The sequence below is a fragment of the Excalfactoria chinensis genome, chromosome 13 (genome assembly GCF_039878825.1).
Source record: "Excalfactoria chinensis isolate bCotChi1 chromosome 13, bCotChi1.hap2, whole genome shotgun sequence".
Classification (NCBI taxonomy): Eukaryota; Metazoa; Chordata; class Aves; order Galliformes; family Phasianidae; genus Excalfactoria; species Excalfactoria chinensis.
This window is the reverse complement of record NC_092837.1, coordinates 7799877-7826415: the sequence shown is the minus strand read 5'-3', so window position 1 is coordinate 7826415 and position 26539 is coordinate 7799877. Positions and strand designations below refer to the sequence as shown.

General features: G+C 38.5%; 1 protein-coding gene across 18 annotated transcripts in view; it reads left to right on the top strand.

Annotated features, from left to right (window-relative positions):
- TENM2 (teneurin transmembrane protein 2) overlaps positions 1-26539 on the top strand; it is a 564904-nt gene that overhangs the window by 470213 nt on the left and 68152 nt on the right. For 11 of the 18 annotated variants that reach the window (XM_072348384.1, XM_072348380.1, XM_072348383.1 and 8 more), the window contains 5 exons: positions 570-671; positions 4293-4325; positions 16309-16503; positions 21891-22091; positions 23495-23707. In XM_072348384.1, the coding sequence (XP_072204485.1) occupies positions 570-671; positions 4293-4325; positions 16309-16503; positions 21891-22091; positions 23495-23707 (744 nt within the window). The remainder of the gene's footprint in view (positions 1-569; positions 672-4292; positions 4326-16308; positions 16504-21890; positions 22092-23494; positions 23708-26539) is intronic. The other 7 variants (XM_072348382.1, XM_072348379.1, XM_072348378.1 and 4 more) reach the window with 3 other exon arrangements.

Here is a 26539-nt window from a genome sequence, read left to right as displayed (position 1 = left end):
TTTTTGGGCTTTTTTTAGGATAATGTTTGCTGGAGCAAAAGAGCTGTTCTTTGTCAGGTGCAGCAGACATTTCTGTCAGCTTTCTTAACGAAGCTTTGAGTGTAGAAAGAAAAGAAGATAGACTCCTTGGGATAATCAGTTCTATATGGAACAGTAGCTGTGCAAGATCAAAGTCAAATTGCAAGAGGGAGATTGTGAATTTTCTTGCTGAAGTATTATGTTTGAAATATAATATGAATTCAAGTATAACTATAAAGATCATAAGTTTTAGCTGCCGGTTTGAGCAAAGGTCCTGAGTGCTAGCAGTAAATTTGAGTGCTGGTGGTGCTCAAAGACTCGCCACCCTTAGGCTATCAGTGGTTCTCTATGCTCTCTCATGCTGAAATAAATGTTGGTAATGTTTCCTGCTTCCCCTGAAATTTTTGCTGTTCACAACAGGTAGTGTTCTCGGGTTGTCCACTTTGTATTCTCCCAGGTATTTAAGACAAAATAATGTTAGGAAAAACTAAGCAAATAACTTCCAGATGACATAGGAACCAATGAATATGCCTCTGATGTTTGTATTTCAGATTCAGTGCAAGACTGTCCACGTAATTGTCATGGCAATGGCGAGTGTGTTTCTGGTGTCTGCCACTGTTTTCCCGGATTTCATGGAGCAGATTGTGCTAAAGGTATTGTTTTCCTATGTTTACAAATGAACACATTGTGTCTTTGAGATATGTGGATCTATGGTGCCTACTAGTTAGCATGAATCCAAGCCAGATACAAGTCGATCAATATGCATTTTTTTTCCTTAGTTCTCGTAGTTAAATATGATCAGATGGAAGTATTGCCCCACTGCTGCTGCGCATGCCTAACTGCAGCTTCTTCTTCTCGAAAGCAGTATGCAGAAATGGCAGTAAATTTTTTATTGTCCATATAAGTGGACAGATTATCATCAGATTATCATCAGTGCTTTCCGATACTCATTAATCCATATGAATATGAAAGACTGATTATCTCCAATAACAGAATACAATGTATATTCTGGCTTGGCTGAGCCATGCTTCTAGTTCATAGTTGCTTTGTTGCAGATGTAATTGGTCTTGACCAAAGGAAAGTCACCTTTTCTTTTAGGAGGCTAGAAGAACTTGGCAAAATCTTAAAGTAATTTTCTTGAGTCTCAAGATTTTGGAATAGCTTTGGTAGGGGAAAAATTGATAAAGGAAGTCCTCTAGTTTATAAAATCTGTTGGTGCAAATGTCTAAAATCAGTGAGTTGGCTGAATTCCCCAGTGTTCCTGAGCACAGTCATAACATAAGTTTGCTTCCTTAGTTTATGCAGCTTTAGGCCCACTGTAAGTGTTGTGTTTTTACCATTGTTTTCCACAGGAATAGTGTTGATAGTGTTATTAGGTGGAAAGTGTGGCATTCAAAAGCTGTTGAAATGCCTTGAATAGCATTACAAAATTGCTTGGTTTTGCTGAAGTCATGATGGAGTGGTGAGGATATTTCATTGTGGCCTCACCTCTTCCACTGATGCAGTAGGATGGCAGCTGGCATACCTGTGCCTGTCTATGCCGTACTGGAGGGAGTAACTTTTATTTTATGTTTTTGTATTTGCCTCCTAGAAAAAAGAAAAAAAAAAAAAAAAAAAAAAGCCCCCAAAGGTCTTGTGAATTTAATGACATCTTAGTGCAAGGCTGACTCATTTTAAAGTGTGCTTAAAATGTGCATGTGGTTGGATTACCTGAGAGATTAGCAAATATACAGAGGAGACGTGTATATTACGGAATAAATAATGTGAAAATGTGTGCTATAAATACAAGCTGACAGCTATATGCATTTCTGTGGTGTTAACCTGTGAAAGTATGCATGTAGTGACTGTGTGTTTCGCTGCCACTCCCTACACACACGTGGCCCTTAAGTCAATTCATTGGCATTTGAAGTTGTGGAGAGTTGAAGCTTTGTGTACCAAACCTCTGTGTAATGCTGTATTCTATGTTTGTGCTAGAAAATAGTCTATTCAGAATGCATCAGATGAGTGTCTTTTCATAGGGTACTTGTCAAACTCTCTGTCAGGTTTCTACAGCCCCTCAGAATTTTCCCTCTGGTTCCTGCTGTGTCCATTGCATTGTCTCCTTCTCCTGAAAAGCACGTTTTGAGGAAGCTTCTTTCACCTCTCTTACCGGTTCCTTATCAGACATCATGGTATTTCTTAAGAACAAAGTTTAAGATACTGTGTAATATGACAAAATGGATGTATTGTCAGAACTCATGCATGTATATGCAAGCGCATAGCTGCTCATCTACACACTATAAGACATACCCAGAAATGTGAGGCTGTCTAAGTGTATAAGGACTGCATGCCTCACCAGTGTCAGACACGTACTTGTGTCCACAGGTTTTTTAGTGTGCTTGAATTCTGATTATACGTGAGAGCAGCTTCAGAAGATAGAAATCAAAATCAGGATTGAATAGTAAGCGCATTGAAAATAGAAATAAAACCTACTGCAGCATATCAAATGCTTAAATACATTTACCATGTATTTACTGTAATGTTGCATTTATATTTAAGTAGTAGCATGTATGGAAAGATAATTATTTTACTTTCCATCTGATTTATATATATATTTTTTTAATGATTTTCCTGGCAACACATCTTTTCACATCTCAGTTCTCCACTGCAAGATGAGGCAAAACACAAATGGGGAAATGTGGAGAAAAGGTGAACAAGCTCCTTAAATTGCTGGTAGAACTTGCTTCGTGCTGTAACACAGCAGCCTGAGAGCTTCACAGGGGGCAAAACCCAAGCTTGGGAGATGTGAAACGTGATCATTTCTACTAGGCAATAGCTGTTTGCTAGGGTGATTTTGAGGATATCAAAGGCAGTGCATCTTGAGGGGAATCATCTGCATGCTTTGCAGATGGTGCACTGTTACTCTCCCTGTTCCTTTATCTGATCCATGTAGACCTTAAATATTAAATTGAAGGGAATATATGAGAGAGAGCTCAAATTTGACTTCAGATCCAAAAGCTCCAGCAAAGACCCACAAAAATGATTAGAAAGAGCTGAACTTTTGGCCCAATGCGCAGGTTGAAATACCCTTCCATGCCTTGATTGAAGTAGAATAAATTCCACTCTGCCAAGTACTTAGGGCTTTAATTCTCAACCTTATCCGTGGAAGTAATTTATTTTCAGGTAGCCAGTCTCAACAGATTCACTTCAGCCTTGCTCAGACAAGATTCCCTTTGTAATCATGTAGAGTTTAGCCTGATTAAGAATTTCATCTAACATGCAGGAAAGGTGATATATTTTAATCTCATACGGTTAAAGTATGACATTTAAAGAAAAGGAAACTCTCATAATCAAAAGATAATTCAGAAGATAGAGATGAATCCTGATCCTAGAAGTTGTGCATGGTTAAAGCCAGTGGAAGATTTGCTGTAAACTGAAATGCACTGTGGGTAACCTCTTGTGCATAAATAATTACAGAAGTCATTGATAAAAATGGATGCTATGGCCAAAGATTGATTGAACAATCAGACTTGCAGCAATTATTGTTGGTTTGGTGTGTTGTCACTTCTTTATATTTGTTTCTGTTTTTCTGTAATTTCCATGACATACCCACCCACGTGTATCAAAGATGTCCTCCTTACTTGGTGTTACCACTGTTAATGTCTGGTAAATCTGCAAGTCAGCATCCTTCATTGTGTCTTGCTTTTCACCACTTGCAGAGCTCAGCATCAAAGAGGTGAAGCAGCTTTCATTTCATTTCATCTCATGGTATTCTGGAGGTCATACAACTCTTCCAGGCCTTTAACCAATATACTTTGAAAGACACTGTCATGTACAGTTTCGTAGATGTGCTCAGAGACATTTTTGATTGTGTATTTTAAAATTCTAGCATTTAAGTCATAAGCATATTTATCTAAACTGAAAAGGTGAAACAAGTACCATCGCATGGGATTGCTGCATTAATACGAGCAGAGTATGTTGAGAGATGGTGCGTGATTTGTAAACAGGAACAAAACCAAGTTGAGTAGCTTGTCAGCTGCCATGAAGTTGCCATTCAGTAGATGCTGTTAGTTGGTTATGCAATGCAATAAGAAACATGTTTAATATTTTAATCTAAACAGAGTGAAGGAGTTTGGATTTTTAAAACCATGTTTGATCAGTTGACTCTTTAATCTGATTTTAAGAACTCTAATGACTGAGATTTATGTTTATACTCAGTTTCTTTTCCTGTTCTCCTTGTGTGGGTTTTTCATTATTTTATTTTCATTCTGTTTGTTTTCGGCTTACTGGCAAAGGACGGCGCCACTTTAATAAGTATAAAAAGAAGGGTAGGTTTTTACATTTTCTTTTTATTTCTTTTGCGACATCTATTTAGTTTGAAATAGTTGCTAAGCTGTAAAGTGTAGTTTATCTTCTTTAAAGTTTAGTGTAATGAGTTTGCTGTTTCTGATGATTGCCCAAACCTTGATAAGAATTCCTGCCACTGCTGTTTTCTTTATGTGTGTGCTGTTAACTTGTGTATAAAAATATTCAAAGTCCTCGATCCTTAGGTAAGTAAGGTATAATTGCTAGAAAAAGCAATGCTTGCTTCCTCGTAGCTGGTGTTGAAAAACTGTTTCCTTTTCAAATTTTAGTTACTGGGGACTTTTCTTGCTCAGAGTCGTATTGTTTGGGCAATGAAATCTTTAATTGCATAAAGGAAAGGTGTTTTAAATATTGAATACTTGAAATTATGCTTATTTGATGCCATATCCAGAATTAATGTCCAGTGGCACAAGAGGTTCTGGGAGTGATCACCGTGGGGAAATAATTTCAGAGTTGTACTTCTGAATAATTCCATACTCGATTCCTTGCTGTAGAACACACAGCCAACAGGAACGAATGCTGTCCAGCACACACTAACGAATAGCAATTAGCATGTCCTCTCTGTGTGAGTACTGAAAGCATTATTTGCCTTCATAGTCTGGCTAGATACTCTAGGAACTGAAAGTATTGAAAGCAGACAGAAGAACACTGGGCTTGGAAGGGAGAGGTGAGAGCTGGTTCTGAACAGCCTTTCTCCTTTGCCCGTCCTGCACAGATTGTATGTAGCCTGGCAGAAAATTTGCGACCTGTGGTCAGAGAGCACTGTGGGTCTTCCAGGGCACAGTCAAACTGGCTGAGTGTGTTTGTTTTATTCAAGTGAACAGCAGCAAACTTAGGAAATAAAAGATGATGGGCAAGAAAACAGGTTAAACATGATGGTACCCCAAAACAGTTTGGTTTGGCAAAGAAAAGAGGAACAAACAGTAACATAGGAAAAATGCCATAATGTAATTTAAAAGTGTGAAGATAGGCAGTGTTATAAAATACTGGCAGTATGACTATTGTTACTTTTTGGGAACACTAGTTAAAAGGCAGTTCTAAAGAGGGATAATGGCAAACAGGTTCCCTGTTGGTAATGTAGGGAAAATGGTGCCTCCAAAGGAGTTGAAGTACAGGTGAGAGCACACGGCAGCAGACATGAGTAGAGAAGGCTGAATTTATCCACGCTGTAGAAGAAAACATTGGTTTGCTAAAAGCTAACACAAAAATCCTTACAAACAGATGCAATGCAGAAGAAATCTGTAAGACCTGGACAAAATGTGAGTGTGATGCGAGGAAATGGGTGAGTCACAAAAATCATCCAGATGAGTGACCTGAATGGCAGGCAGAGCAACAACTTTGTGCAAAGCTACAGAAAGAGAACATGGGAGGGCTGGGAACTACTTGGTTGGAGAGAAAATAGAAATCAGAGCAGTAACTTTATTGGCAAACATTTCATGTGTTTGCAGTCATAGCATGTCTCATCACTGACACTGTACAGATAAAAACAATTAAGTGTACTTTTCTTTAGAAATCCTGCTTTCATGACTTGTCAGTTACGCACGCCTCTCCTCCTTCCTTGCAGCTGACAAAATCTGGCATGTCCAGCATCTGTTTTATTATCTCTTTTTGGGTGGGATTAGGTTCGGTTTTGCTGTGTCTTTGTGTGTGCACAGCCCTGCCTGCCCCTATCTTTTGCTCAGGGCTGGAGGTGTTGTTCTGGTGCTCAGACAAGTCTCTTGTTCCTCTCCAGCAGTTCCCATCTCTTTTGATTCAGTACCTTAAAATACCTTTGTTATAAATTTCCATCTCCTTTTCCCGGTTTCATTCTTTATTAGCAGACATTTTTCATTTCTGGCAAACTGATTATGTTCTTGGTTGGCTTCCAACGAGTTCTGTGTACAGGGCAGTGCTTGTCCTGTATGCCCTCAGATTTTGTAGTTTTACATAGCTGCAGTGTGCTCTGAAAAGAGTTCTCTGCTGTTAAATGTGCCTAAAATAATTACAGAATAAATCACTGGACCTATAACCTATTTTGACAATGATTGACAGTCATTGCTATCTATCAGCTGCTAGCTTTCCTGCATGAAATGGCACAGTAGCTCAAAATCCACTGCTCTGATACTTTCTAATTGGCAATTTAAGCAGGAGCCAAGAATGGAAGGGGTTCCAGGCTGAGTTCTGTCTGATTGGTTGTAGTCATTACTCTAAGGGGTTTAAGGTAGGCACTCAGTAATACAACAAGAAGAAGAACACAGGAACAGTTGTTTCTGGCCTTCAGCTTTCCTCATCAATTCCCATAGACTCTGTTGAAAGTTAGATTTTATTTTTTTTTTATTTTATTTTTTAAAAAAAGAAAAGAAAAAGGACTGGATGTGTGAACACCTGAATTCTGCATATAGCTGTCTTGCTCACTTTGATATAACACAAGTCATTAAGCACCCTAGTGTTTCATAAAGAGTAAAGAATATGCACATGTCCACACAGAACACTGCAGATTAAATGTAAAAATTAGCAGATGTTTGCCAGGTGTTTGATGTGTAGAAAGAGTCTGGTGATGCGGAAGTACTCAAGTACTCCCTGCACAGGGCTAAAAATTGCTGCTTTGTACCCTTAGCATTCTTGGTGAGAGAATATTTGAAATAGAACTCAGGAGCTCTTTTTAGATAATGAAAATTAGAGAAAATAGTTTTAAAAATAAATAAATAACAGCTTTCAAAATGCAAAATATTAAGTCTTCATTGTTCTTAAAGCTTTTCTCCTGAATCTAACTATACCCTTGTATGGGAGATTGGTAATCACAGCCTGAACCTCTGATTAATCAGCTGAGGCAAGTATGGGGTCAGCTGCGGGAGCACAGGTGAGAGTGATGTAGCTGTGCTCCCGGAAGGGGTGGAGCTCGACTCCATCCCCTCTGAGACCTCATTTAAGGGCTGACTCCCACTGAAGCAGTATCTCTTGGAGATTGCTCACCAGTGAGGATTGCCCCAGCTTCTTCAGCCAAGGCACCACCACTGGTGAGTCTTCCTTTGCTTATTCCTTCTGTACATTTGCTACCATCTGTATATTAACAACCAATACAACCCTGAATACAGGATTGTTAAGATTTTATCTACAGAAGAGCCTGTCCCAAATAATTCCGAGTCAGGAACTGCTGTTGATTAGAAGCAGAGAGGTTGGAAACATCACTCCTGCTCAAAATATGATAGATAAAAAGAAGTATGAAGGAAGAAACTATGGCTGATTCCAGTGAGGGCTGGCATTGCTTTAGAGGATTGCTCACAGACCAAAGACACCACACCAAGCAATACTGTAAGCAAGGTTTGAAATCTGGAACCACGCTTGTTGGTTTAGTACAATAAGGAAGCTTGTATTGCTTGTGTCCGCAGTTGAGATTACACAGAAACACAGTAAAATCTTACTGATTTTTTCCTGCAGCATCACTGTAGTTATATTTTCATGTTTATTAAAAACTAGGCTTGTAGCTTTCGTTTCTCACCACAGCTTTCAAAACCCACTCTATTGTCAGTTACTTCCTTTTATTTTTCTTCCTTTTTTATTTGTGTGTAGCAACAGCACATCTATTTGCACAGATATTTTCTGTTTCAACGCCATTCTGGTAAATAGACATTTTCAAAAGATTCACAGTAAAGCAAAGAATTGACAAGCATACGCATACATGCAGGATGCATACCTTTGTACGTTAGCATTTCTGGCAAGCCAAAATTCTTCTTCCAGTCTTACAGTGTTTCCATTTGGAGACTAAGAAAGTCTCTGCTCTAACTGTGCTCTGCTGAGTTGAATGGTGTCCATGATGATGTATGCTTTGTAAATTTGTTATTGTGTTTATTTGGTTAGTTTATTTAATTGTGTTGCAAACTACTTTTTGGTTTTAGATCACTTTGTCTCTATGCATGCCTGCTGGTTGTTTTTGGGTTGTGTTTTTTTGTTGTCATTGTTGTTGATTTTTATTAATATTATTATTATTATTTAATTAAGTTTTAAGAGTTTGTCTTTGCACTCGTGCTGGCATCTAATTGGAGTCCTTGCAATGATGGTAAATGGCATTGAAGCAGAAATGATCAAGTACTTCCAAATCACGTTATGGAAGTACAGCTGTTAAGAGACCTTATGCACTTCCTGTCCCTGAATAACAGACATGGCCCTGAGGCACAGCTTCAGATTTCAGCATACTTGACTTTTAGGTGCCTTCATGTCTATATTGTATCTAGATTTGAACCTGTAATACAGATTTCTTCCTATATTTAGACCCTGTCCTAGTGGGATGACTGGAGTTTAGGTAGTTGTCATCCCTATTTGCTCTCTATAAACCAAGCGTATTCCTAATTCAAACGTAGCAGGATCTCAAATGTTTATCTGCAGTCCATGTGGGACTATGTAATGAATCATGTTATGATTAAGATCTTCTCTGGTATACTTTATAACACAAGTAGTAGTAAGTAGAATGACACGAGACCAGCCTGTATTTTAAATACACTATTTACCTCACTATTTAAGTGCAGTCCTACATTTATTTAGTCGTAGCAAAACTATTACCACAGAAGTGTGGATAAGACCAATTCTTTCATTTCAAATTTCATTAAATCTGAGAAAAATTACTTCAGTGTTTAACTTTTTTTTTTTTTTTTTCCCCTCTGTGTCTGAAATGACTGTTGTATGTTGCTTGTGCTTCTCTGCTATGAATCACAGCACATGTTTAGGAAGCATAATTCTCCAGTGTGTTGGTTCTCCTTGCTGCTGCCTTTTGAGAGCTTGAAGCATCATCTCTTCAGTTCCTCCCTGGTCCTTTCTACTAAGATAGCCACAGAAGCATCTAAGCTAGTCTTCCTTCCTCCTCAATTTTCTCAGAATCAGAGTTATCACACATGCAAATTAAGAGCCTCATGCTTGTCTATGGCAGGAGCCCACCTCAACACCTAATGCAATCTCTCGGTACAAAGTAGGTTTTATCTCTGTCTGCTTTTGTAGTTGTGTCAACTTCACTGCTCCTATCTAAAGCAGGGTGTTACTGGTTCCCAAGGGGAAAAAAAAGGAAAAAAAAAAAAAAAAATCAGATTGCAGGGATTGCAGGATTGAATGCATGTATGTGTATGAAGAGCCATGTTAATCTATCGGGCTGTATTTCAGGAAGGTGTTCCCTATTTACAAGGAGATTCCTGACTGGAATAGCTGAAAATTGATCTCTACCATTTTGCAAATGATCTTAGTGTGCTGCATGGAGAGCTACAGTCTTTTCTTCAGCATAGATAGTGATAGTTGCAGAGCTTCAGTAATAGCGGAGGCAGAACAAGCAGGTTGACAAAGTGTCACATTCAGAGCATAATGACAAAAGAAAGTCCACAAGACAGCTTGAAGCCTGGCACATCTTGCCGATTTTTCAAGTGTTCATGTGAACTGAAATGTCCTCTTTCCTCTCCATTCCAATTTGTAGTTTGCTTTGTACCACTTGAATTTTTATTTTATTTTTTTTTATGTTTAGCTGTGGCTCCACAGTAAGAACACACAGCGATCTTCTCCAGCCATTTAGAACTCCAGTATCTTTAGAGAACTAACATTTGGGTCTTTGCTGATGGCTAGTTAACCTTCAAGCCCATCTTCATCTTAGTACTTACGGAACTACAGACTTTTCAGTCCACTGTGAAATTTGCTCAAGTATATCTGATTATCTCTGCTATGCATTGTTTTCTGCATTATTATCAGACTCTATTCCTAAATCAGGGACCAAGTGGGCAATTCCAAAGAGATAACATCAAAATATGCTGTGATTCTGAAAATTGATACTCAGCACATAGAAGGTCATATTATCCACGTTTTGCTAGGTAAGGTAGGAAGAAACATTCATATTTCTTGCATGGATTCCTGCAAACAAACAAATTTGCAAACAAAGCAGTTGGATCCTTTGTAGAGTGACACAGGAAGGAACACCATGTGCTGTCCTTCCCACATTTAAGGTTGCACACCTCATAGGTAACGAGAAAAGCTATGACGTTTTTGATAAATTTTGGTCAAGGCACAAGTATGCTGAGCATTTAGAGGAATCTAAATATTCATTGTGCAATTATTGTTGTTCAATCACTCCTATAAAAATCCTGCCTTTTTTTCTTTTCGGTACAACAGCTTTTAAGCACTTATCGATTGAGAACTTCTGTAACTCTCAAAATGGAGGCACCCCCATATCTCTACAGGTATTTTAAATGAATTGAATTAATCATAGGCTTAAAAGTCTCTAGTGATCTTCGTTAACTTTCCTGGGTTTAATTAAAACATCTGTGCACTTTTAATTTATCGATTCATCCAACTCATATGTCATGTTTTTAACACACCCCAGCATGCTCTGCATCATTTTTAACCCGATTTCCACTTAACTAAAGCAATTAAATTCACCCCGGATTAATTAAAGCATCCATACTTTAGTGCTTAAGTCAGCGTGTGCTGCTTTCCCCAAATGGTTTCTGAATGTCAGAGATTTGACACACCTGATGGGTTTTTTGTCCTTCTGGAAATTCTTCTGTGAATCTCATTCTTGCTTACTAATGTGCAGTTTGACAGAGCTAGATAAGGGAGCGTTGTAAGGCTCAGATCTGGGCAACTGAGGTAGGGACTGCAGAGTATGACTGCTGGGAAGGGCTGTACATTTCTTCCTGATTCTGCCTTGGTGTCAATATCATGGAGAATGATATTGTTAAATAATCTAAATCATGTGATTTCTGTGGTCGAAGTAAACAGCTTTGAGAAGCAACTTAGGAAGCTTGTGTAGTGTCAGTAACAGTTCTGTGTGCTCATTCTTCTGCTCCTGGGTGAGTTTCTACAGACTGACTTCCAAGCAGCTTCTGCTTGGTGGAGCAGAAAGTCCTCAGCCATGGACGTGCACCCTTCTGGACAGCCTTGAGTGAAGAATTGTCTTGGGCCTCATATAAAATACATAATATAGTAAATATATGTAAGTAACAAAGCTTCTTTTATTTTTATTAAAGCATGAAGAAAGAAGGACAGCACAAACATAAATAGCAGGGCATTTGACCTTGATTTTTGTGAAATATTAATCACATGAATATTGCAAAACTAATTGAAATAGATCACAAGTTATCAATGTCAGAAGTTCACAACTTAGTGAACTTTTTGAGACATTGAAAGCCACAAAACTTGTCAGCACTGCAAGAATATTCTGGATATTTCTTCTGCATGTTGATGTTTAACGTTTTTGTTTGTTGTTTTTGTTTTTGTTTTTTTTTTTACAAAATAACATAAGCCCAAGTTTTAATTAAGTAAGAAATGTTACATGTCTGCTTCATTAACAAAAAATACGCATCTTCACAGGCACTCACACATGTAGGTAGGATGAAATGTCATTATCAGCAATCTCAGTGTTTTATTTGCCAGCAGCACAAGCACACACAGTGTGTAATGCGCACAGGTGGCAACCCAACACCACACATGCTCAGTGCAATGGGTGTAAGAGACGTAGTCAGCACTGCTCTACATGCTCCCCTCAGTAGTGTTCTGTTGTAGCCTTTGCAGCCTGTGCTCAAGCTATGCACAATCAACTCATGAACAGTAGTGCTAAAAATCACATAATTGTGTTGCAAGTTTAGAGTGTTGTAGGACCTCATTACCAGCTGTCCAGTGCTGTGTATTGGACGTGCCTGTCCTAGAGCAAGGTGCAAGATATCTAGGTTGTGCTAATTGTCACTGTTCTTTTTCAGCCTGACTGAAGTTAGCAATCTCAAAAGAGCAGGTAGACCAGTCAACACCATTCTTCGTGAGTGCTTGTGATGCATACAGAACAGATGGGCAGGATTCATTCCAGCTTCCATTCCCAAAATATTCTATTTGAGTAAAGTTTGGTGGGTGTGTGAGCTTCATAAAGCTTCATACCAGGAAAGTGGCTTGGGAATAGAATAAATGAGTAAAAGTGAAACAACGTAAACCATGGGGTAGTCTTAGAAGTTATTTCAGATTCTCTTATCTGTAAATGAACTCCAGCAAAAAGCAGTAGGCCTGCAGACACGTAGTGAAATGTGCACCTAGTTGATTAAAATAGGTTTAGAGATAAAACGGGAAAGATGATGATGTCAGACAGAATGTGTTTTTAAGCTACAAATGAAAATGCTCACGTACCTGATGTCTCCTTATTTGTAGAAGTATCTCATGGGCTGACGTTTTATGTAAGAAGAGATGTATGTGATGATTTTAATGTTTCAGAGCTGCTTTGTATAAAACAACACTTATGTAAATTCTAGAGCCAGCATTTTCAGTCAGGTTGTCCAAAATTAACATCTTATGCAACTGGCTTCATTTTCTAAAAGCCAGATGTTTGCTGTTCCTTTGGTTTTTGTGATTTTGTGGATTTTAAGCTACTCAGAATTAAACTTGTTGATATCTAAGTAGGTCTAACTTCAGGAGATTGACTGTAGGCAAAAGAAAACAACTGGTTTGTGGCTCTTGGAGCGTATCTACAGCTAGTTCAGACTCTTCAGCAATATAACCTGGCAAATAAGCTGAACAGAATTCTTTTTGGACTGCCTGCTATTGTTTTCTACAGAAGCAGCTTGATTCTCTCTCTGTTCCTCATGTAAGTCAACCTATAAACCCAGAGCAGAAGCATTAGTGAAGAGCCGTTTACTACAGCAGTGACAAACCACTCTTACTACCCACACTTGCATTCTTGCTTACATTTTTCTTAAATCTTAACTCTATTCATTTTAATTTCTAAGATTAGATGACAGATTCTTTCATTTGTCCAAAGTAAGTTCTTACATCACTAGCATCTTGGCAGTGTATCCCTCAACTGCAGATCACTGAAGACAGATTGATTTTGAAGTAAATGGGACTAAATAGTTTTGTGAACCCTCTGGTACAAGTGCAAAAAGAGAAACAAAAAGCTACAACATGTCTTTCAGCTTCACTTAGATTCCTAAAGCTCCAGAACAGGGTAAGGGAGCACTGAAAAAGGGAGGAAAAAAAAAAACAAAAAAAAAAAAAAACTACTGTGGGAGCATTTTATTCTGCAACCCAGCACCATCTGGTAATCTTTCTTCTGCTGTGCCAGCCGTACAATCTCTGGTGTCCCAGAAATTGAACCCCACAAATTTGGATCAAAAGTGGGAGGTGAAAATGGCCCTCGATTTACACGTTCCAGAAAACAGGTATATGTTTCTCTGACTGTACCACAGTCGACAAATGATTACTTAGATTTAGGTGCAAGGTAGGGAAAGAAGCAGTCTTACAGCAGATGGCTGGCATGTTACTGTATAGCTAGGTCTAGATGGATCCCATCTAAGCTGCTTGGTGGTTGTTTGTTTGATTGATTTCCAATGATGGATATTTGCTTATTCTTAGTCCCTCTTGCAGGCAACTTGCTCAAGTGGGCTTATTGCCTTTATTTGAATTTTGCCTTTAGGAGAGGTTTGCTGAACAGACATATTTTCTTTGTTGAGGCTTATAGACAAAAGCAAGATGTGCTGTCATGTCCCAGTGTAGTTGGAGAAGCTACACTGAGCAGCCGCTAATAACATCAAGTCTTTTCAATGGCTTGGAAGCGTATAGACATGTAGCAGTAGTGCTTCATTCTGTAATGAATTTGAACAGTAGGGCTGCAAGTTTAACCACCATGTGCAGGAGCTCAAAGGTGTGACTTTCGCCGAGAGATTTTCTGTTAGGATGAGACCCTACAGTGTGTAACGGTGTGGAAGGTGGCATCACAGACTTGGCACTCAGAATGATTGCTCCAGGTATTGCAAGAGTATTGCATGCTGAGGAGCTAAGATGGGATCCCTGATCTAATGCTTGAAAACAGAAGGAACAGTAAGTGGAATGGCATCCCAGGTGCTACTGGTTAAATGTGTAATATGTTGTGGAAGGATGTTTCATGGTGGCATGCAAAAAAACATTAAAACAGAATGACTCAGAGTGCAGTGTGGACATGATGGATGCTTGTCTGCATTGCAATTTAATCCAGATGGTTCAGTAGGCATGAATCTGAAACCAACTGCAAAAAACAGAAGCAGAAAGTGTAGAATAAACTTTTTTATATAACACAGTAAAGCATTTATAGGCAAATATCGCATTTGAAATCTTAAAACTGCTACTGGAAATTACATTTTATTCTTATTTGTATTCAATTTTGGAGTGAAGGAGAAAGAATTAAACAAGATTAAAAAGACTCGGAGTAATGGTGTTGCTATTTCTACTAAAAGATTGATCATATGGTGCTAAGACAGTGAAGGGAGAGCAAAACATCCAACCTCAACATATTGATTTTATTGTTACTTTCTTGTAGGGGAAAAAAAAAAAAAGATTAAAAAGTGCTATACTAGTGACATACGGCCAATCAACTTGTAGTCCTAAGTGAAATAATTCTCAGCACTCCACATTTTAGCTAAAACCCAAAGTTACAAATCTGAATAAATGTTTGCCTAATTTATTTATTTATTTATTTCCATTTTAAACAAGAAAATTCTTGAAAATAATCCCTTCTCAAATGTGTATTTGCAGCAGATCTGTGGACAGCTGAGATTAATGAGGGTTGCTGACAGGGGAGAAGTCATACAACGGGACAATTACGTGTTTCTTTGTAGTAAATCAATTACTTGGTTCTTCTTGATCATTCAAGTTAACAGGATAATAGAAGCAAGAGGGACCGTAAGACCTTTTAATGATTAGTAGTAGCTTTGGTGTATATTTTTGGTACTGTAGAAGTAGCCATTAGTTTCTAATTGGTTTGAAAGGTGAAAAGATGGGGAAATACTTTTTAGACTTTATCAAACTTTATCAAAGAAGAGTGTAAAAGTGTACCTCGTATCAAAGATACACTTCATTAGTTCTGTTTTCTTTCACCTCTTTGTTGTTTTTTATATTTCTTTGGCTGGTGACCATATGTTGTGTTTGGCAGGCGTGTAAGTTCACAGACTGCCATGTTTGCATGAAAGTCAGTGTATAGGTGTGTAAAAATGCCTTAGTGTAACAATTATTTATTACTGGTTTTAATAAACTACTTATTTCTTCCCACTGTTCTGCATTTGTCCAACATCTGGTATCCAAGATTTGCTGGCCAACGTTATTATTCCTAGGTTTCACTTCATTTGCATAATGAGTCCTTAATATTTACTCAGAATTTTTTATCCCTTTAATAATACTACAGGAAGGGATTGGAGTTAATAGTGGTTTCTTGCCAATACATCCAGGGAAGAAACAGTCACTCTGGGATATTGGAAAAGATTAGGCAGTTATATTGGTGGCAGTGTGCGTTTGTTGTCCATAAAAATGAAAGCTTGTGTTATTTCTGTGTTCAAGATCCTCATGTGGGAAAAACAAGACATAGGGTCGTAAAAACTTTTGAACACTAAATTAAGAAATGTTGTGAAAGAAGAAAGATGCTATAAACTAATGTGTTTTGAGGGTTGTGTTCTGCTCCCTGTGAAAACTGGATGTTACCTAATGGAACCAGGTGGAATAATGTCAGAATCAGGTCTGTTAGCATTCATCATATCATAGTATCATAGTATTGTGCGAGTTGGAAGGGACCTTAGAGATCATCGAGTCCAACTCCCGGGATTCGAGCCCCCTGTGTAGCAGAGCAGCACTTCTACCCCCTGCTCCACAGGGGGGATTCGAACCCGGGCCCCCTGGTGTTGCAGACGGGAATTCTACCGCTGCGCCACCGGGACACACACGGTGAGCATTGCCTCAGTAGTTACCCCAGACATCATCAATAGATTGTGAAGAATAGTATTTGTACTCTCAGAATGCCCAACATCTGCATGCTTTCTTAAAAAGTACTCAGTTTCTTTGCAAAGAGCTGAAGTACTACAAATTGGCTTAGATTCTTCCAGCTAGATTAAGATACTTGTTATACGTGTAAATATTTAGTAGTGGATTTTTAATGCACTTTTATGGGAATACTTTTCTAACCTCATGTGCTGTTTTTATTTTTGTTCCATTTTCCAGCTGCCTGCCCGGTGCTGTGCAGTGGCAATGGTCAATACTCCAAAGGAACCTGCTTATGCTACAGTGGCTGGAAAGGTCCGGAATGTGATGTACCCATCAGCCAGTGTATTGATCCCTCGTGTGGAGGTCATGGTTCCTGCATCGAAGGGAACTGTGTCTGTTCTGTTGGCTATAAAGGAGAAAACTGTGAAGAAGGTAATATCGTGGCACATTTTCTTTCTGCCTTGAGATTTTTTTCTGGTCTTGGAGCGCTTAGAAAAGAAAGGAAAGGGCAATAGCATTCTAAATGTAAAACTACTGTAGCAGATATTGTGAAAGAGGGGTAAGAATGTAGTCCATCACAGTTGTATGGATCTATGAAAGCTTAAATTAAAGTTCTGATTTTTATATACACTATTATGTGGTGCTAAGAATGTCTGCCACAAGTAAACCTGAATAATTCTCTTGCTGAGGATAGAAGATAAATCTCTTCTTATGGATTATATTTATTGAACAATTTAGATTTGAAATGCAGAGTAAAAATGAGTAGTAGTAGGGAAAATTGTATAACTGCAGCTCCACACAAAGCAAAGAGATAAATTGCTTTTAAGACAGAAGTTGATGTGACGGATTGGAAAGACTTGGGTGTCCATGTTGCATACAGATGTCACCCAGCACAAATTACACTTATTAACTGCAATCTCATGGGACTAAAGAAAGATAGCTGGCATGCGCAAACAGCAACTATCTTTGAAGTGCAGAAAAGCTTTTCATGTTGGAAGTGTCCAGTTCTCTGTGTATGCAGGGTGAGCAAATATAACAAAATGACCCATTGAAAATACAGTCATAGATTGAGCTTGGTGTTGGTTTTATTCACAGTGAGTGCCGTTGGAATACACTGCATAAGTCAGACTCCAGTTCTTTTTAAAATGTATTGCCTTCATTTTAGAAGGGAATTTAACTCTCCAGAGGACTGATAGATAGACAGTTCTGCATACTTTGGCACATCCTCAGAGAGTAATATCTCAAGCAATTTTATGACGACTTCTCAGAGTTCGTTAATCCTCCAAAGGAGGAGAGGTTTGAAGACAAAGGTGACAGAACTGGAACTGCATGGGTTTAGGACTGAAGGGCCTCCAAGGAGTATTCTGGGTGGAATGCAGACCTGTACACTACATATGTATCAATTTTTACCTTACCCTGCAGCAAACACCTATTTATCACAGTAAAAAATATAAAAGAAAGAAAGAATAAGGAAGAAAACTATAGGGACCTGAACCACTAAGGGACTTCTTCAGATGTGGACTGCAGTCATCATCTCTAGGACAGCACTGTGCATTAGTCTGCGTGAAGTTACTTTGCTAAGAGCAAAAATAAGCTGGGGTTCTCACTAGTGGCACTGCCAAAACTTCAGTAATTTCTTCAGTTTGTTCTTGTCTTCTCTTTCCAGGAATTTTTCACAACACTGTAGCTGTTAAAGCTCTACTTCAGAACTCAACTAAAATGAGTAGATTTTTCCATTTCTTTTTCTTACAGTTTATGCAACATCCAGAAAATTCTGTAATGTCCTTTTGACTGCTAGATTTAATAGTTTGCTGTTCACCCTGAGTGTGCAGTTCTGGGAGGAATTCAGACGTTGTCTGAAATGCCCTGATGTAAGCAGTGCTCTCATGGACACTGGGCACGGAAAAGACCATGTAGCACATACTGCAACATCCAGGCTATTCCCCAGGAATGCAGAACCTCTCTGGCACAAACTGCAATTGTTTGCTCAGTCTAATTAACTTATATGAATTTCATCATGTTCTTCATTGTTATGTTTAGAGTTAATATTATTAGAGAGACTGTGGTAGATGGCCTAAATTGATCTTTCTTTCATTTAATTCTGTAAATTTTACCTCATACGCAGTTCCTGACCCATTTCTATTTTAATTTGCAGGTGCTATCTTTACTTTCAATTGTGTACAGTGCTTGTTCTGTATTTGGGCTAGACATCTCAAATCCCCTAACACTCCTATAAGAGAAATAGGTTTTTGTAGTGCCTAATTCAGCTTATCCTACTGTGAATGTTTGAAGTGGGTGAAACAAATACATCGGCAATTCCAGATAAGTTTATAGAACAAGCTAGTGAATGTATTGCTGCAAAGGGGTTAATGTTAACACCTTTCAGAGCTGGAAACGCTATGAAATTTTCAGTCAGAAGTGCTGGGGAGATACATTAATATGTGAGGGGAAAGGATATAGATTATTTAATCACCAGTGCTTGAAAGGATAAGGATTCCAACAGATAAATGGATTACAAAGGCAAAGAGGTATTAACTGCAAACTTGGAAGGTGCCGATAACATGATAGAAAAGGTTAGAATGACCTTTTGCATACATCATTGAGCAATAAATAACTCAATAAATTAATTTACAAATGTATAAAGAACAACCAGCATATTTCTTCTGTAAAATTCCATTACTTCCTTACATATTTCTCCTATTAATTCATGAGCTCTGGGAAAAGGATCAGATATGAAGTGTCTCCAGTTGCAAGTAATCATCTGCTCACGTTTAAACTTTCCTCTTGAATTAATGGTAGAATGATAAAAATAAATAAATCTGTACTGTATTACAATATGAAACCTCTACTGATTTGAGTTTTCAAAAAGAATAGTGAAGGTTGGTTCATTCTCCATTTTCCAGTGAGGATCCTGAATTAGAACAAATGGGTCAGCATTTTTCTTCTTCCAGTTCACTTTTTATTTCTGATATTCATCGTTGTCTTTACTGTTCAAACAATTTACCTGAAATGAAAGTGGCACTGAAATCAATATTTTTGATGCACAATTTTTGCAGCATAAACACTGTTGTTCTATTAACAAATTTGCACATAAAACGAAGGGGCATATTTGCCAGGTTTCATTCAATCTGGTTTGTGGGGAGACAAGTCAAATTGACAAATTAGGTTAACGGTGTTTTTCTTGTCACTTTCATGGTCGAGTCATTTTTCAATGACATTTAACTTCATAAGTGTAATTCATGGCTCTTTGGGGGTTTATGGTACATATTGTTCATAAAACTCCTTGACCTCCTTTTTTGTCCTTAGGGATATAAATTGCTTTCAGTACCCTTTTTATCAAATCTACAGAGGGCCCAATACTAAATGAGCTCTAATGATCTGAGCTGCCAAGAGACTACGAGTTCTAAGTCTAACAGACTGGCTTGCTAAAGTGTGTTGTCCTTTGTTTAAACACCAAAGAATCTCCATTTATAATTCCTTATTAAGTCCATTGTAAACTCTTCTAAAGAGCTGGGGACAGAACCTGTGCAGAATTAACCAGTGTAGTTCTATTGCAGATAAGCATGTTATGCTCATTTTGGCAGCTGAGGATCTGACCCAAGATGATAACCCTGAGAGCATGTGTTAAAATAGAACGAGGTTTGAGTTTGAAGTAAAAGCTTTCCTCGATATAAACTTTGAAAGCTGTGAGTTAATTGTATGATAGAACAAAACAGCTATAAAACCTATTTGTCCAGAACAGTGGGCAAAGAGGGTTCACGAGAGTTGTTCTCCTGTAAAATGAGGAGCTGGGATTTGTGGGAATTGGTTGGCTTATTCTGTGTTAATAAAGCTCAGCTGAAAGCATACGGTAATTTCACAAAGAGGAAAGATAGTGCATTTATGTAGAAGGATCAGTTTTTGTTCTGCGTTGCTTTCATTAACAGTTGAGAAGGAAGGAGCTACATTTCTAAAAGGGGGCAAACATTGGTGCTCATCGGTATTTCCTCAAGTTCCCAGCTGTGCTGCAACTCACAAGAGAAAGCTATACGCATTATCCATTTAAATTTTCCATTAGAATATCACCATTAAAAATATAAATGTATGTAGGGACAAACATAACCTTCACCCATAAGGGAAACTGACCTATTTTTTTCTTCTGTTTCTTTTTTTGTTGGACAAGATTCTTTTGTCTGTCAGGTTCAACAGAGGTGTCCTGACAGATGTATTTGGTGGAGTTTCTGGCTTTGTTCAGTATCAAGGCATGCTAACAGCGCAGACGAAGCTTTCTGGATACTTTTAGAACAATTTGTAATTTATCTTGTTTTTCTGACTTTTTTTTTTTTTAAAATTATCATTGTTTATGTCTATACTTGATTGCACAATAATATTTTCATATCCAATTAACCGAATCCTGAATTTTAGCAGAGCAGACCCGCCGTGCTGGGGTCATTGTTACTGTGAAAATCTTGTAAGAAATGTTACAGTATTTTCTGTGCGACGGTAATCTGAATTAAAATCTAACATGAGTTATTCTGATAACTCACATCGTTGTGTATCTAAATGTGCCTGCTTCAATCCTGAGTTGTATCTAATCTATATACTTACTTTAAATGTTCTGTAACTTCATAAAACAATTTGACATGTCTGCTTATAGAAAAGTTGAGATGTAAAAGATCAAGTATTGTTCACATAAGTTAGAGTGAAAATGTCTCTGCCTTAATTTAGAAGGATCAATTTGGAAAAGATGAGAGATAAATCACTTTCATTATAAACTCAGATCTTCCTAGAGCTGCAAGAGCGAATGCCAATCATTCTTGGTTCTTCTCCTGTGAGCTGATATATACTAGTCATGAGGTGAATTCATTTTATTTAGGGCATAAGTTTGACCTTGGCCCTCAATTCCCCAGCAAAAGGCAGCTGGTAGAGCCTCACTGCTGCAGTTTGCAGGAGGGCATAGTACACTTACTTACACAAATCCATGGTATGAGATGGACATTTGGAAAACCGTAATGTTACCGATAGAGTTTATTTGAAAGAAAGCTTGTAACATTCCTTTCATTTATCAGGGCTGAAATGGTGAAAGACATTTTATGGATGCCTTTCCATCATAACAGTTTTTGCTTTCTTCTTCTGTTGTTTCTGGATGGAGAAGAGATGAAATCTGTATCTACGTGTGTGTTTCTTTATTTCTTAAAGAGTTGTCTGCTGGTTAGAATGTAGGTTGAAGTAACTGGGTCTTATCAGTCTCACTGCCCTAATGGGGTAGGAATGGAGTTCCTGGTGTACGAGTCTAAAAGAAGCTGAAAGGCACAGGTGATTTGACTTCTGGGTACCTAAATGAGATATCACAGTATCGTCCTCACAGGCATCCAGCATTTGGATGGCAGTAATAGCAGTATTGATAAAGATACTGCATTTTGTTTGCTTTTTTAAAATGTATTTTATTATTCAGAATGCTGTTTAACTCATCAGAACCAGAGTGCATTGAAGAAGTAATGTTAAGGTTAAGGCTTATGTATGGAACTCTCACTGTGTGTATGTAGCTTTTAATTTTGAGCCTTTGTGCTGTTTCAACGCAGAGTTTGTGCAGTAAGTGTTCATTTCTCAGTCACTCCCTATTTCAGATGGACCTAATGCAAAGCACAGATTGCTTCACGCTTTTCCATTCTCAGACCAGGTACTTAAAGAACTTGAGGAATTACATCAGTTTGTTTTATTTTGCTGCTCTGTTAAGAACTTCAAAGTATCCGTCCACTTTTTTTTTTTTTTTTTTTTTCTCTATACATTATATTGTAGGAACTGACCTTTGTGTGCATTCTTTTTGTTTTCTTGTTTAGTTGATTGCTTAGATCCTACGTGCTCCAATCACGGAGTCTGTGTGAATGGAGAATGTCTCTGCAGCCCAGGCTGGGGTGGAATAAACTGTGAGCTTCCCAGAGCCCAGTGCCCAGACCAGTGCAGTGGGCATGGCACATACCTGTCTGACACCGGTCTCTGTAGCTGTGATCCCAATTGGATGGGTCCTGACTGCTCTGTTGGTAAGAAAACCATTCCTTGTGATTTTGCATCGCTGCTCCAATTCTGGCAAAATGTTAATATCGGAGACAAATTTGAAATGCAAATAATTTACAAAATTGTCTTAGGAACAGGCCTGGTCCTGTTCTGGACTGCGTTGGAAAGAAGCATGCATACATTATAGATTATTTTATGTGACATCCCTAATTCGGGACTGACAGCTCAGGGTGGGGGTGTGGGTTAGGAGCCCATATTTCCTTCAGATACTGACTTTCTTCTGAACTGAGAAAGTTACCTAACTGCTTCATATCGCTTTCCTGACTTTGACTGAAAACTTCCATTGCAGAGATTCACAGATACGTCCATAATATTTGAAAATACTCTATTTTTGGTGCTTGCTTTATGGCACATTGCAATGCTACCCATCTATGAAAAATCTCACAAAGCAGCAAAGTCCCCTAAATATGGGGTATTTTTCAATTTCCAGTTCTACACAGAATATTTAAACAATCAGTTTAAGGGCAAAAGGCACTCTAAAAAGCAGGAAGAGAAGCGTATGCTGAAAAATTCATTCTCTTCAATGCTGCAATTGACTGAATATTGTAAAAGTGTTTATACTAACAGAAGGAGCTAAGGGGAAAAAGAGAACAGCTTTGACATGACAGCAGATGTTCTATTTGTGGGGAAAAATACTTGGAATTTTGCATTTATATTGTAAGCTGATTCTTGAGGTGCAATTGTCTCTCAAAATAACATTTACAGCTTTCACATATATTCAGCTATTTCTTAAAATTAATGACTCAGAATACCCCACCAGTGAAATGAGTATCGAGATATGTTTTTTCTGCTTCATGCATCAGCAGCAGCCAGCAAAATTCATGAATGAGAATTTAAACTGTCAATTTCTTTGATGATGCATGAGGTGAAGGACCCTCTGCTTTTCTACAAGGAGCAAGGTACTGAGTGTCTCACCATTATTAGCAGTAGGATTCCAAATCTGTCACTTGCCAGTATCTTTTCCAGTCACTCTGAGAGTCTCTGTGACCCTGAATTGTCACCATTGTCTGCTGAATGTGTCCTAGGTGAGTTTCAGTCTCATTCTTAACAAACAAATGCGTCAAAATCAGCACAGGTTCAGTTTTGAGTAAAGCCCATCTATGTTCCCCCTTCTGCCATGCTGAAAGGCGTTGAGGAAATCCTCTGCATTGGAACGGAGGACACAGCTCTGCAGTGATCTGTCTAGAATACAGTAGCAGAGTTTTGTAATGATTTGCTTAACTTTACAGCTAAATGCTTAATGCTGGTTTTGATCCCCACACAAACAGGCCTGCTTTCAGCAAAAGGGTGCCTCTTCTGCTGCTCAACTGCTGACTTAGGTTTCCTCTGTCATAAGCCAGCTATAACCTGTATTCTTTTTTTTTCCTAGAAGTGTGCTCTGTAGACTGTGGCACCCACGGGGTGTGCATTGGCGGAGCATGTCGCTGTGAAGAAGGGTGGACAGGAGTGGCGTGTGACCAGCGTGTGTGTCATCCCCGTTGTACAGAGCACGGAACTTGTAAAGATGGGAAATGTGAATGCAGAGAGGGCTGGAATGGGGAGCACTGCACCATTGGTAGGCAAACGACAGGCACCGAAACAGGCACATATTGCTTTCTTTTCATAAATCGTAGAAACATAGTTACTGTGGTGTTCTGTGATAGGCTGTTCCTTTAAGGACCCTAACGCTATCCAATATTATCTTGGGCTCCAAATGCGCTGGGTAAAATGCAGATGAGCTCTTAGAATCATTGAAAATAAATAACAAGCTGGTTTTGGGGGAAAAAAATCTGCAGAAAACGAGCATTAGTAAGTAAAGATGTAACAAATGGTCCGTCACGGTGTCCTTTGAGCCAAGCTTTTCAAACTTAACTAAACATTCCTTTGTGTGAATGGCATCTTTTTTAATTTCCTGGTCTGATGCATCAGTGCTTTCCTGCTATTATACATCACATCTGAAACACACCACCACCATCTCCACACAGAGCAGGGGTCAAGTGGTGGAGGAATAAGTGCTCCTGGTGCTACAGAAATAGCTCCCTAGCATTTCCCTGTGTTGTGCTGTGACAGTGGGCATGGTGTTTGCATATAGACAATCACAGCATGGGAGGGTCTTGTCAGTAGTGCAGCATGCTGCTGTACCCTTTCCTAATAGCGTGTTGCTCAGCGCAGTGTTGGCATCATGCAGAGTGCTGTGACTAACACGATTGCCTCTCAGCTGTGATGTGTCAGCCTGGGAAGTTCAAAAAGGTTATACTTACACAAAGCAATGATGTGCTATCCCTTCAATTACAGCACTTGAAATCTTATTTTGAAGAGGAATTAATTGTTCCTAAGTGATGTTCTTTATTTCGTCCCTATGAGCAATCAGGCTGGGTATTTGGACTGTATTATCAAATTCCTTGGGGGGGGGGGGGGAGAAAATAAAAAATTGTTATTTCCCTGTATTGTAGTTGAAGATGGGAAATCTAAGTGGTCAAATCTTGTTTGAGCAAAATTGTATGGAGCAATAACATCCAAATGCAAGCTGGCAAGTTTATTTTCTTCTCCCAGAAAATGATAGAGGACGATGAGGTGTACCTTAAGTAAAAACCTGGTGAGTCAAGAACCAAGATCTTGAAGTGATGAATTTACCAGGGAAAAGGAGTAGGTCAATTGAGATTTTCGTAGCAATAAGGGACCCTAATGGGACAGTCCTATTACAAGTGAATTGCTATTTCTTTAATTAAAAGTATGGTGAGATTATTGCATCCCTCAAGCTGTTTTTCTTTTTCATTCCCCTCTGATTTCTCCTTGAATACACAAACCATTTCAGATGCATACATGAGTTGGAAAATAAAAGAATATGCTTATTGGGAAGAAAAAAAAATGGTGTTTTTAGGGCACATCCTCTGACGCTGTGGTGCTGCATGCTTCCACCGCACTACGCCAATGTGATTAAAGTCAAAGCTTTTGTGATGGAACACTTTGTCACCAGCAAAGATGCAGAGTGTTTATTCACAACTGCTTTCTGACTTCCATCGTGTCAGCATCTCTCTGCCAGATGAATCCAGGCATTTTGTTTGAATATTGAGTACTTCTCAAATCGTTACAAAATGCCTACTTTATAAATTTCTGCATTAAGTTGTGTAATAATTGCTTATTCTTAAAGTTGCTTCTTTGCCCAATTGTTGTCTTTTTTTTTTTTTTTTTTTTTCCTTTTTGCTTTATGGTCTTTTAGAATCATGCCTGTTTAGAAATAATTAGTGTATTTCAAGTCTTCATTACTGTGCACACAAAAAGATGCCTTGTACCGATATCATAAGAGAACTCTGGAAATTACAAGCTGGACAAGTGAATCCTGAAGTGAGATTTTTCGTTTAATTCTCAGAGCTGTGAAATATTTTCCCTATTATTCTTCTTTTGAGAGAAAGGCCAATACTGTTGAAGTGATTCAAGTCAACAAGCATAAGCTGGTTTTGTTTGGTATGTATTAGAAAAATGTCTTTTAAATTCAGTGTGGATCTGCCTGCAGTACAGATTAGACTTAGGGCAAAAAAAAAAAAAAAAAGTTTGCCCATCCAGTTATCATACATTTAAATTTGTGCAGTCTTAAGCTGTGTGCTGTATGTGGATGGATAGATGTTGTTGTGACGAGGCTGTATCAATGAGACATTCCCTGACTGTCAGACCATTGACGAAAGCAACAAAGCATGATGCCAGGAAGGGAAGTCAGCTCAGAGAAGCATCACAGCTTTATCCCATCAGTTTGTTTTATCTGGTTTGCTTTTACCGTAGAGGCTCGTTATATGGGGCTGAAAAAGAGAGAGCGTGGAGGGTAAGGGTGATAAAACTAAGCTTTGTCAGTGCTTGTACAGAAAACACTAGGAGTTACTACTGGATAGTTGGTCCTTAGAGAATAGGTGCGTGCTTGGAACCAAGAGTGAGTTGCTCAGTTTACCTTTAAACATTTGTATGAAGAGCTAAAACGTACTTAAATTTTACAGGAACTCATTCTAACTTAGTTCACTCCCTTTATGGATTCAGCTTTCAATTGGAAGGATGAGATCAGAATTATTACTAGCTAGGGAACATCTGCCTTAAGCCATTATATTCAAGAATGTTAATTTGATGTGTACTTTTGTTGGTTTTTTAATTCAGAGCAATTCCCTTAGTCCTGTCCGGAAGGTACCTTGCAAACCCCACAAGTCTGTCTTTCTGAAGAGGAAGCAAGGCCAGGCCAGCCTCAGAAGGCATATGAGCAAAGGCTGAATCTCTTTCTCCTCCGTCTACACAGTTTCAGTTTTTAATAGCTGTGTTCTGTCTTCAGGATCTTCAAAATACTCACGCCCAACATAGGAGAAAACTGGGATTCCTGTAGGAATCCTTTATTTGCTGTGAATGTCCACTTATTGCTAGACCCAGTCTAAAATCCTTTCAAGCCAGGAGATAAGCT